This window comes from Onychomys torridus, chromosome 6, assembly GCF_903995425.1.
Source record: "Onychomys torridus chromosome 6, mOncTor1.1, whole genome shotgun sequence".
Classification (NCBI taxonomy): Eukaryota; Metazoa; Chordata; class Mammalia; order Rodentia; family Cricetidae; genus Onychomys; species Onychomys torridus.
The window spans coordinates 45013322-45027060 of NC_050448.1; the positions used below are offsets into that span (position 1 = coordinate 45013322).

The 13739-nt window shown below is 36.5% G+C and overlaps 1 protein-coding gene across 1 annotated transcript in view; it reads left to right on the forward strand.

Annotated features, from left to right (window-relative positions):
• Rsrc1 (arginine and serine rich coiled-coil 1) overlaps positions 1-13739 on the forward strand; it is a 322919-nt gene that overhangs the window by 77283 nt on the left and 231897 nt on the right. Inside the window, exon 4 of the mRNA XM_036189598.1 lies at positions 7468-7641. Within this exon, the coding sequence (XP_036045491.1) occupies positions 7468-7641 (174 nt within the window). The remainder of the gene's footprint in view (positions 1-7467; positions 7642-13739) is intronic.

The following is a 13739-nucleotide window of genomic DNA, read 5'->3' on the forward strand; positions in this document are numbered from 1 at the left end:
TTTATCCCATGGCACTTCACCACATGTATTTACAGATTAGAACACATCCCCACTATAGACTTGTCTGTTCCTCTCTGTTCCGTTTCCTTCTAGTTAGTACAGTGCCTTGGAAAGACTTGGTATCTTGTCTTCTCTAAGGCTCCAGAGCCCTTAGCTTAGCAGATCCTTCAGGTTCTAAGTTTCTTCTTCTGCTTTGTGGCCTGGAAACTAAGATGGGAACGAAATGAGGGCACTCCAATGTTCCTTTAATTATAGTCTATTACTGCCTGACTCTGTGTGTGTGTGTGTGTGTGTGTGTGTGTGTGTGTGTGTGTGTGTGTGTGTGTGTGTGTTTATATGTATGTGTTCGTGTATGTGCTCATGTGTGGTGTTATGCATGCACATATGTGTGCACATAGCTGGAGACCAAAGGTCAATCTTGAATGTCTTTCTCAGTTACACTCTACCAAATTATTGAGACAAGGTCTGTCACTGAAACTAGAGCTCCCTGATTTTGCTAGAGTGCCTGGCCAGGAACCACAGGGAGCCCTTTGTTTTGGCCTTCCCAGTATTATTGCATTCTACTACATCTGGCTTCTTTAAAAAAAAACATAAATTAAAAAGTATATATATACTATTGTGTGTGTTTGTGTAAGTGTGTACATGCTCACGTGATGAGTTGATGAGTGCAGGTACTTCCAGAGGCTAGAGGCACCCAGAACTGGAGTTCTAGTTGGTTATCAGCCTTTTGACATGAGTGCTCTCAACTAAGGAGCCATCTTTGCAGCTTCATGTCTGGCTTTTTTATGCGTGTTCTGGGGATTGAATCTCAGATCCTCAGGCTTACATGTAAGCACCTTACAATCTGAGCCTATCTCTTTCTCTAAAACACTTTTTCCGTACTTTTTATTTGTGTTTCTGATGGGTTAATTGCTTTCACCACAGTGCTCATTCACTGTTTTTGTTTCCCCTGTCATTTCCACTGAGAGTTTAGCAACTTTGTTAATCTTTTTGAAGAACCAGATTTTGTATTTCTTAATCTTCTGTTTTCTTTATTTTTCTTTACTTTCCCACTTACAGTAAGTTCACTAAGTTCAATTTCTGCTCATTTTCTAACCCTTCAAGGTGGATGCTTGCCCTGCTTCATACTACTCTTTAAGGTGTTCATTTGGCTGTAGGACTTTTCTTCCAAGTTTGCTACAGCTGTAGCTGAATCCTACATATATTGAAATGTCATATTTTTGTTTTCATGTAGTTGAACTATTTATTCACTGTGATTTCTTCTTTCCTAGGAGTTATATAGACATGTATTACTTAATTTCTAAGCCTTTGGAAACTCTGCCTGGTTTTTGTTTATTGTTCTCTTTTTAATTCTCTTCAGATAGAACATTTTCTGTGTTTTAAGTTTGTTAAGGTTGTGGTTATGACTTGCCATATGGTTTGTTTTATACAGTATTATCAGTGAACATGATGATAAGAATAAATAATGTGCAGTTTGAAGAATAGTCAAATAGCTGGATTGAAACATTTATCCAGGTCTTTGTCTTTCCTTATTGCTTATTTTGTCAGTTACCCAGAACTCACACTCAAATGTACAGTTAGAATTCTGCCTTTAAGACTCTTAGCATTGCTTTATAGATTTCTTAGCTGTGTTGTTACATGCTACAGACTTTTAATTCTTTTGTTGTGGATTGAGCTTGCCATCACTAAGTCATGACCTCTCTATCTCTCTGTGGTCATACTTAGACATCTGCTTTGCAAGACGTTAGCACAGTTCATCATTTTTCTTTTTGTTTATGTGTGCATGATATTTTTCCATACTAAACCTTTCTTTGATTTTATTTTTGAGTTTCATTGCAAAAATTTCTAGTTTTGCTGTTTCAGTTTGATCATCTTTTCCTTTTTATTTATATTATTTAGTTGAATTATGTTTATTACTAATATACCTAAATTTAAATCTACTATTGTAGTCTTTATTTTCTGTTTGTCCATGGAATTTTTCTCCAGATTTTTCACTCTTTTAGATTAATTTTATTTAATTTTCTTCTCTATGAGCTTTCAAACTTGCATTCTTTAATTATACTTTGAATGATTTACCTAGATATTGTAGTATGACCTTGACTTGTTTGTGAATAGCAAAAATTTGTACTAATGGTACTTAAAAAATTTTGTTTGTTGTTGTTGTTGTTGTTGGAGCTGAAGATCGAACCCAGGGCCTTAGGCTTGCTAGGCAAGCGCTCTACCACTGAGCTCAATCCCCAACCCTGTAGTTTGTTTTAAAGGACAGTTTGCTATTTGTTTCATTGAAGCACATGTCCCCCCTCTTTGAAATCCTCAGGAAAATGAAAGCCATTGTTGTCTGTGCAGTTTTTAGTGGAGAAGGCTGATGCCAAGTTGATTCTTTTTCACTTTTAGTGACTCATGGTTTCAGAGGTCTCATTCCATTGCTTCAGGAAAGGATGGCAGAGCAGAGTGGCTTCCATCTCCACAGCCAGGAAGCTGGGAAAGGAAGTGTCCCACCCCTGCTGTTCTCTTTCTCCTTTGTATTCTGTATGCCTTGCTTACCTAAAGTTTAGGCAGTCTTCTCCACTTAATCCTTTCTGCAAATGCCATTCCAGACCCAAAGCTATGGATCCCTGATCTCTGAGGTGCTTCTTAAAGTAGGTAGATAATCAGAATTTACTTGACAGTCAGTTTTCAGATCCCTTGATGTGATCTTGGTTTTGTAGAGGATTGAGTTTCAGCATTTTGTTTTCTAGTTTTTGTTTACCACCAACCCATCAATGCACATCTCCTTTTCCACAGTGTACAGAGTGTAGGTCTTTAAAACTTCCCCGTTATGGCTTTAATTAGGTTTTGGTAGTCAGGAGAATTTGATCCTCTTGTTTACAGTGTCATTCTGAAATCTATGCTAGGTTTTATTCAGTATGTAATTATTTAGTTTTAATTACACTTTTATTTTATAGTAAATATTATCTTTATTTGTAGCACTCAACTTAAAGGACTGTTTGAAGTACTGAAGCTGTTTTTTGAAAGACAAAATATTAAGGTATCTGTTTTGATTACATGTGTTTAGAACTTATTAGCCAATTAAACTTGAAAAATTGGCTTTTGAGGGCAGTAATTCATTTTATGTAGAGATGTTATGGTTATTCTTCTTATTCTGTAGATATTGAAAGCATTTATCTGGTATAATAGGACATCTTGCTGTCCATTTATTGCTTATATATTGTGTGTTCTAGAGTCCCACATTTTTTACCAAATGGTTCTTTGCTTATAATACATCTCCATATTGGCTTTGTACTCCAGAGACTTCTAGAGTGATTTATCAGAAAGATACTTATTTAAGGAACTGGGACAAATAACATCTTAAATGTTAATACAGTTTCCTTTCCTTTTTGTTTGTTTGGTCAGCGTAGGAAATCTTTTTATTTTGATCTATAATTTTTTTCTTAATGATACTCTTCAGATTTGAAAATAAAGCTACTTAGTTGTAAACAGAACTGGTTATATGTGTAAGATATTGATCTTATTCAAATTTATGTAAGATAATTCTTGTGGTAACCAAGTCAGTAGCTTAATTCATTTTCTTTTCTTTTCAGATTAATTCTTTTAAAACTGTATTTTATAATTTAACTCTGCCTGTAGTTTTGCCTTTTCTATCTTTTCTTCCATGGATATTTTTTGGAGTATCTTTTTTAATGGGATAAGCAAGATTAAGAGACCCACAGTATGAGGATTAAGATAATGAACATTGTCTTGGAAAGGAAGAAAGAAGGTCCTGTAACATTGTATACTGTGGTGTTTTTAAATGTATTATTCTGTTTAACTTGATGTCATGGGTGCCTTAGGTGTGCACACTTATAGGTGTGCTTTTGCTATCTTATTAAATATGTAACAACCAGCACCATTGATGGAGAGTATTCTGGAATGACATGAATTTCTTGAGTATATTGGGTGAATAATGAGCAAGATAAGTTTGGAGAACTGCAGGTATATGTTTTCTACAGCAGGGTGTTTGTGTCAGGGAAACCACAAGACAGCTTTGAAGCTAGCTAACTGAATTTTCTTAATTGACTGGGTAAATTGAGAGTAGAGATTGAGAAGGAAGGTTCTGAGGGGAGGCTGGGTTTGATAGGAACTGATAAAATGCCTTGCTAGTCACAGCTTTGCTCTTGTGGTGATAGGACAGTGATCCTGATCTGTTTGTCTGGGCACAGTGCCAGTTGACCATTGCTTTCATGGGATAGATAGTACCTTGTCCTCAGCAGGCTTGAGTTGTTGGATCAGTATTGAGTTCCATTCATTTGTGTGTCTGTTTTTATTCAGAACTCACACTGTGTTGCTGACTCTGATTGTATAGTGTAGCTATTCCTTAAATTCAGGTATTGTGATGTCTCTAGCTTTGTTCAGTTGTTGAGATGTTTTTTCTATTTCCACACTAACTCTTAGGATTATTTTTTTATAGCTTCATGAAAAATGCCATTGGCATTTTGACAGAGATTGCATTGAATTTGTAAATTGCTTTGGGGAGCTATGGATATTTTAACTATTAACTCTTTCAATACTTGAACACAGGAAAATTTTCAGTATTTTTATGTCTTTCATTAATTTTGTTAAGATTTTGTAGCACTTATTGTAGAATTCTTTTACTTCCTTGGTCATCTTTGTTTCTGGGCTTTTATTTTATAGCTGTTGTTATGAGCGTGCTCTCCTGATCTCATCTTTCTCTTTGGTGTATTAAAATGCTTGAGTCAGCTAGCTATAAAGTTCAGTAGTAGAGCGTTTTCCTAACATTTGTAACACCCTGGGTTTGGTTCCCAGGACCACCAAAAATAACATTCAAGTGCTGCGGCAGCACTTTGCTTTCTTTTAAGAGAGGATCTTGATATGATAGCCCTAGAACTCATTCTGTAGCAAGGCGCACCTCGATCTGCTAATCCACTTGTCTCAACTCCCCAAGCATTGCAATTACAGGTTTATGCCACCGTGCCTGGTTGCAATGAGTTTTGTATGTTGGCCTTGTATCCCGCAACATTATTGAATTCTTTTATTAGTTCTAATAGTCTTTTGGTGAAGTTTTTAGGATTTTTCTGCATGTAGATTAGATCATCTACAAATTAGGATAGTTCAACTTCATCCCTGTCTAGTTGTATATCCTGTATTTCTTTCTCATGTTTAATTGGTTTAAGAAAACTTCTGGCACTGTATTCAAAAGTTGTAAGACTAGACGCCCTTTTCTAGATGACCAGTACTACTGTGTACTGTGGTGAGATTTTATAATTGTGATTAAGTCATTATGAGGTGTAGATTCTGTTCTCATTATCCACCAATCTGTCTCTAATCTCATTTAACATAATTTTTTAGGCTATTTCACTCCTAGAATTTCTATTTGTTTTTATTTTCCTGAGTTTTTTGTTGGCTTTTACAGAGATTGCTTAGTTTTATGTTCACTGCAAGCATGGTTATAAGTACTACTTTAAAATCTTTGCCTACCACTTCAAACATCTGACCTACTGTGGAGTTCACGTACATTCACTACATTTTTCATCTCTCCACCCCAAGAATGGAGCACATTTTATGGATTTGATTGTATATATAGTATACAGAAAAAAATCTACCCTGGGCCCGATGAGTATCATACTAGTGATACTATTGTGTTATCTGCAGTAATGCGACCTCAAGCCTTTGTTTCAGCATTGCACTAACTTGGCTTGAGGTTGCAGAGCTCTGTATTTAGGTGGACAGCTGAAATTTCGGTTTCATGCCTTCATTCTTGGCTGTTTAGAGTTTGCTGTTCTTAAGATGATTTAAGATTCAGACAGAGCTTTGAAAATAGTTTACATATACAAATTTGGATATCACAGAGTTGGGCATATAGTTCAGTGGTTTAGCACTTATGTCAAACTTTTGGATATTATCTTGGACTTTTTCTTACAGGATTCACCTTTCATTGTTTCTTTTTTCCATTGGTCTTTGGTGGTTTTTCTAATCAGAGAGTTTTCTGTTGGGTTTATCTGCTCTGGGCGTACAGTCTTGAGTTGACCCGCAGAATGGAAGCATATAAATGGCAGCTTTCTCACTGCTGTTTACTCTTCAATAATTGTATCCCATCCCACCCCAGCAAAATCTTGCTTTTGGCCACTTTCCTGTGCCTTGTTATAGTTTTTTAGTTTTCTATAGGATTATGAGTCTACTAGAAGAATTCTTGTCGATACTCTGACCAGGACTCGGAATTCATCACTTCTTAGCACATAATGTAGCATACCTGATAAAATGATTCATTTTATGTGATTCACTGGGTTGGAATGGGTTACTGGTCTTACTCTTATGTTGAGAAAATATAAATAATTGTGGATAGATAAAAGAGAGCCTAAGGATAATGAAAACATTGTTTTTATAGATCCTGTTGTTAAATACATTTGATTTGTTCTCTTATTTGAGGAGACTTAAGGCTTTATTTAAATGTTTGAGACTCTGCCTTGTTTCCTTCTTCCTTGTTTCTTGTGGGGCTGTTTATTTGTTCTAGCATCTCAGGAGACCGAGGCACATTGAGTGCTGGACTTTAGAAGTTCAAGACTAGTCTGAGTAACACAGGGAGCCTCTATTGCAAAAACATCCAAAGACAACAGCAAAACAGCAGACCTTTTACTTGCTAACACCTGTGTGTGTGGGTGGGGGAGTGAACTCACCTGTGTAAGCAAATATCTGTGCAGGCTAAACGTTCATGTTAGGATGCCTTCCTCAGTTAGTTTTCTACCTTACTTTCTGAGAGAGATTCTCTCATTGACTTTAGAGCTCACCATTTGGCTAGATCAGTCAGCAAGCAGGTTCCAGGAGCTGCTACAATCCTCCTGTCTCCACCCTCAGTTCTGAAGTTAGAGATGTTGGCCACCATGCCCAGCTTTGGGTGTGAGTGATGGGGTCTGAATTTCGGTCCTCACGTTTTCACGACCAGCGTTCTACCCACTGAGTCTTCCTCCAACCCTCTATTCGCTAACATTTTTTTCCTTAGCGTGACCACAGCATGTTGTATCTAAAGTCATATGTTGTACATAAAGCAGATGATTAGCTAAATTAATATATCTATAGTCACACTTTTCTTTTTCTCTTTGTCTCCTCCAGCCACACACCTGAAGATACTTCCCCAGCAAATTTACACTGTTAGAAATTACTAATTATAGTTAAGATTATATTCTTAAATCTTAATCAACTTACATGACAATCCTTTATCCTATTATTTGTAGCTCACAATTTCTTCTTTTCTAACATTTTAATTGTACCTTAATTTCCTTCAAGATTGACAACATCTATATTTCTTCCTATAATTTTAAGTGAGAGTGACCATGTATCTTTCATATACTTGCTTTGCACAATTAATTTTGGGATTTAGAATTGAAACTACGTACTTTTGAGTAATTTCAAAGGTCAATTGTGTTTTTAACCAAAGGCAGACTCAATCTATCTAATAAACTCTGTTCATTGTAGGTCCAGATCAAGACCTCGTCCACGTTCCCACAGTCGGAGCAGTGAAAGGTCCAGTCACAGAAGAAGCCGTAGCAGGTCTAGGGAGAGAGAGAGACGGAAAGCCCGGGACAAAGAGAAGAGAGAGAAGGAGAAGGAGAAGGGCAAGGACAAAGAAGTGCACGGCATCAAACGGGGGTGAGTTGATGAGAAAGTGCTGCTGCGGTGAGTGAGGAGTACCAACTGCTGCTCTGAGGTGCTTCCTGTTCCTGCCTTGTGGGTAAATTCCTTTAAGAGTGAAAGAAGGTAAAGGCTTGCAGTATCTCCCATGTTTCTTGAAATAATATTTCTCTAAAAAATTATTCAGTTAATTTTAATAACAGCTTGTAACTCTTCTTACATCATTTTCTGGTTTTTTTTTTTGTCTTTATTTTTAAAAAGAATTATTTTTTTTTTTAAATTATGTATATGTGTGTGTCTGCATGGGGGTAGGGTACATGCATGTCTTAGGAGGGTTTCTGTTGCTGTGAAGAGACACCGTTACCATGGCAACTCTTATAAAGAAAAATATTTAATTGAGGTGGTGGCTTACAGTATCAGAGGTTTAGTCCATTCTCATCATGGCAGGGAGCATGGCAGCATGCAGGCAGATGAGGTATTGGAGGAGTAACTGAGAGTCCTGCATCTTGTAGGCAATAGGAAGTTAGCTGAAATACTGGGTGGTATCCTGAGCATAGGAAACCTCAAAGTTCGCTCCCCCCAGTGATATGCTTTCTCTAACAAGGCCGTGCCCACTCTAACAAAGCCACACTTCCTAAAAGTGCCACTCCATATGAGATTATGGGGCCAATTACATTCAAACTACCACAGTGCACTTGTGTTCAGGTACCCAAGGAGGCCAGAGAAGGTATGAGGGGGGCATCTGATACTCTGTAACTGGAATTACTGGCTTTGGTCCTCTCTAAGAGTTTCAAGTTCTCTTAACTTCTGAGCCATGCTCCAGATCCTCTATGCTTGCTTAATTTTTATGTCATATTTACAGTAATGATGTGAAGCCCTGTCTGGATTGTTAACTTTGTGGCAAAAGTTGAAAAGATGAATAAATTATTATGTAATTTTTCTTGATCATCCACAACTATCCTAGAAAAATTCTAGTTTTAGAAAGTTATAAGAAAGGAGATAGGGGTTAGATATTGTATAATTTATTTTCTCATTGCTTTTCTTATACCTGACATTTATAACATTTGCTTTCTAGGAATATTTTATCTTTTAACCATTGGTACAAGTTTTTCTTGTTTCTGTTAATTTTTCTCCCAAATTTTAAGAACATATAGATAACTTATTCTTAGACAATTGTTCTTAGAAGGTGAAATTTCTCTAATATGAAAACAGATTTTTTTATTAATATTATTATTGTATTGAAATTAGGTCTAACATTATTTTGATAAACTATTTTTTGAGAACTTCACACATGAGCACATCTAAATCACTCTTGCCTCTCCCTCCCCTAAACTCCTCCTTTGTCCCCCAACTCCCTCCCACATTCATGGCTGCTTCCTTAATGATTGTTGTTAAATTGCATGTATGTACAACATATTGAGTCCATTTAGTGTTGCTCATATGTACATGTGTCCAGGACTAAATATTTGGAATTGGACAGCCTTTGTGGGAGCTTATCCCTGGAAAAAATTGTTTCTTCCTCTCTCAGCAGCCAGTGACTGTAATTCTTCATCTAGGGATGAGATCTTGTAGAATTTCTCCTATCCATGTTGGCATGTTAACTGATGTTATTATGCAGATCTTATACAGGAACCATATTGTTGAGGTTCTTTGGTTCAGCTCCCCTCTCACATGTAGAAGACATCTCACAGCAGGGCTCCAATCCTCTGGGCTTACAGTCCTTCCTGCCACTCTTCTGAGATGTTCCCTAAGGCCTAGGTGGAAGAGTTGAATTGCAGATGTGTCATTTGGGGTGTAGCACACTATGATCACTTCTCTCTGAATTTTGGCCATTTGTGGAACTCTATAGTAGTCTCCATCTACTGCAAAAAAATACCTTCAATGAGAGGTGAGAAGCCACACTTAATTATAGGTATATATATAACTATTTAGAATAAAATTAGAAATTATATTGGTTAAGTAAAATGGCAGTAATAGTTTCTCTTCTAGGGTCTCTGACCTTCCAGCCACAGTTAGTTAACTAGGTTTACAGTACCATGCATGTATTCCCTCCCATTGAACAAGCCTTGAGTGCAATTATACACTTGTTGGTCACCCCTAAGATAAATATACCATTATTGTTTCACTAGGGTATCTTACCACTTATATCTCAGACTATTACTGAAAGACAATAATTCAGAAATTTCTAATGTCACAGGGTCTCATACTTGCAACTTGGTGTGGTGATGCTGAACATTATGTATCCCAGCAGCATCACTCATGGATTAGTATATGAGGTTTCTTTACCAGAATCTTGATCCACAAACAATAATATATAGTTAACTACTTTAGAACATTTTTTGCAACAGTTTAGAAAATTGTGTATGAATAAGTAAATAGGCACCATTCTACTGTTAGGAAATCAAAGTGCCATCTTCAAGAGTAGAATATAAATGGACTTAATTTAAATCCATCGTCCATCATGAGTTAAATCACTATGCAGAAAACAACAGTTGCTTTCATAGTGGTTATTGAATACTGATGCATTTTGAATGTCTTGTCTCCCTGGCCCACCAAATTCACGTGTTAGATATTTGGAGATTTGGTACAGTATTGTTAGGACATGAGATCTTTTAAGAGGTGATTAAGCCAAGAAAACTTTGCTTTGTCAAATGGATTAATATTGTTATGGCAGAGTAGGATTTGTTACTGAAGTAGTAGATTCCCTGAAGTATTTTCTTGACTTCTGTTTACCTTTCTGTCATGAAATAAGAAAGAAAGCCCTCCCAGAAGCCAGCCAGGCATGTGTGACTATTTGGCCTCCAAACTCTATGTCAAGAAGTTTCTGTTGATTTTAAAGAATCAGGTCTGAGGGATTCTACTGCAGCTGCACAGAGTAGAGCAAGCCATCAACTACAATGCTGTCAGTTACTGTGAGTCAAGTTAGGATTCATGTGGAGTTTTCCTAAGATGCCCTGTTCTGTGGAGGGTTTTGCCATTTTCTTCTTACTACTAGTGCCTTAGTAGACAAGACACTGCTTTAGGTTAAACACCAAGGTTTCTGGAATATTCTGCTCCAACATTTGGACGTAAGTTTATATATTCTAATGATAACTTTCTGAACTTTATATTTTCTGAGAAAGTTAAGAATTTCTGTCTGATTATATAATTGATTCTTCTGTAAAGTGTGGAGTTGGTACTTTAAAAGATTTAAGCATAGAAGCAGGTATAAGAGCACTATTACAATGTAATAATCATAACTTAGGAATATAAGGTACTCATCGACATTGGCAGCATTCCAGTGTTTGCAACTTTTCATTCCATGTGTAATTCCTGTTGAGAACGTATTTTTTCCCCCTCTACCTGATGTTTGGCAGAAAATGTTGGAAGTGATTTGAGAAAGCTGGACTCTGAGTTTTGACAGCAGTTGCATACTTACAAAGCCTGTCATGTTTTCCTTACCTCTTACTTCTTTATGCAGCAGGAAGTCACTTATGCTAATTTACTCTAATTTGCATATAGGTTATAGAGTTCTGTGGTGCAGAGCATGCTTAGAACTCCTTTTAAGTGTCTGTTTGGATCAAAGCTGGGCTGTGTGATAGCTGTTGTCTGACACCAAGCTGTGTGGTGTTGTTTTCATTAAACATTTATCACACTTCCAATGTGACAGCAGGCAACTTTGTGCCAAGATAACATGTTTTCATGCAAAATTTATTGAAAAAGATGAGACTTTGTAAAAAGATCTTGTTGCCTTTCACCAGTGGCGAAGGGTAAATGTTTGGTTAGAAAGTAGTATACCTTGAACATGTGTCATCGTAACAAAAAGAAGCTTCATACTGGCAGTTTTATTAAGCAAGTAAACAAATCTATCTTTAAAGAAATGCATGCTCTGCACTCTTCTCTTTCAAATTAAAGTTTTTGTGATTTTCTTGTTTATTGATTTTTACAACTATGGCCTATTCTATTGGGTATATGTTTATGTTATAATGAAGCAACACATCCCAGTACTCACTATGTAAGTTTGAGTATTAGATTTAATTCAACCAAAACAACTTGTCAATTTTTCAAAAAGATGAGGTCAAGGAAGGGAACATACCATGACACAAAAACAAAAACAGATAAAAGCTTCGTTAGTTCTCTCTCAGGCCAGCACCTTTCTCTTATTCATTATATCAATATAGTTTAATTATTATGTAGTTACTTCAATGGATTTGACATAGATTATACCTGATGAAGGTTTTAATGGCAGAAATTGTAGGTTTATGTTTTTTAAGGTGATTGCCTGGCCATGAAAAGCAATAAAACGGTGCTTCTCCACCTTTCTAATGCTGTGGCCCTTTAATATAGTGGCTCATTTTGTGGCCTGTGGGCATTTCTACATGGGGTATTTTCTTGATTAATGACCCTTGCAGAAGGGCCCAGCCCCACTGTAGGCAGTATCACCCCTGGGCAGGGGCTCCCAGGTTGGTATAAGAAAGCAAACTGAGCAAGTCATGGGGAGCCATCCAGTGAGCAGTGGTTCCCCCATGGTCTCTCCTTCAGTTCCTGCCTCTAGTTTCCTTCCGTGAGTTTCTAACTTGTCTTTCCTCAACAATGGTATGCAGGAGTAAGCCAAATGAGCCTTTTCCTTTTTGACAGTGGTTTTGCTCAGTGCTTTATCATAGCATCAGAACGCAAACCAGGACTATACTTTTTCCTCACTTCTTTGTCAGCATGAAATACTTTTTCTCTACCTTTCCTCATTTCCAACTCATCTTTTAGATGTTACTTCATTCATAAAATAGTCCCTGCTCCTCAAGAGTAAGCTAAGTAACCTTCTTGTTAGCTACTAATAGAATTTTGCCAAATCTGAAGAGAATTTTGTAATTCTGTAACTACAAAGTACCTTGAATATCTTAGTCAAAATTGTATTTATTTAGATTTATTTATTTAGTAAGTACACATTTATATAACAAATAATAGATTATTTTAGATGTTGTTTATAGGTAAATGAGGTAAGTATTTAAACACTTTTAAATGATAAAATTGACTTGTTGGTATTGATAAATTGACTTGTTGGTATTAGACAGATCACCACCCTTTTGTACTGCTTTATGCCTGCTCACTAGTACATGTGCAAACACACACACTCACAGTACCTCTAAATCTTAAGACTACATTAAAATAATTCCAGTTGAGTTTCTCTATCTCTTTTTCTATTTTAAATATTGCCAATCATGCTGTCATTAATTTTGTATAGTATCTGTTGTTTAAAAAAACACTTCTAGGATGAATATTTTAGATACTGATTATAATACTAGTTCTCACTGATAATCTTCATACCTGCCCTAATTGATTTTAGTATTTCTACTCTCTTGATTCAGTACATGGTTACAGGACAAAATATCAGAGTCAAATAGACTATATTTCATTGAGGTTTTTAACTGAAAGCCTTAATACTTGCCTTCAGCTCATTTATATGGAGCTTTGAAGCTGAAGATTCTGCACTGTTAGAGAATGTAGAGGGAATAAACTTGGAATGCCACTAAAATTCTTTATAAACAGTAAACAGCAGGCCTTCTAAAACCTAAGGTGTCACTCATGAATCACCCATTACAAGCCTAATGTAAAACACTTTGAGTGTCCCAGAAGTGAATTATGCTAAACCAAATAGAAGCAGTCTTTCCACTATTTTTAAATAATTCAAGTTTTTATTTATATCTCTTCAACTTTCTTCCTAGTTTGGTGATCATTGGAGTGATCCTGGACCACATAGCGAGTTCCAAAGTGGCCAGGGCTGTATAGTGATGTCCTATCTCAAAACACACCCCCGGTGGGGGGCACTTGAGGAAAAGAAAGGGAAGGAAGGAGGGAGGGAGAGAAAATAAGAACATCAAGAGTTTAACTTTCTTTGATAAAGCAGAAAAGATATAAATGTCTGGTGTTTCTGTATCTTAGTGTGATATACAGGGCAGTTCATAAGTGATTGGTTTAAATGTTCTTGACATCCTTGTGATGGAAATGAGCATAGCCAGATGATAGTAATAATTGGATGTTGCTATGAGCTGTACTTTTCCACTATAGCAGAGTAGGTTGTAACAAACTATTCATGTAAGTGGTGATTATGTATCTTAGATTTCAAAGCACACTGAAATTAT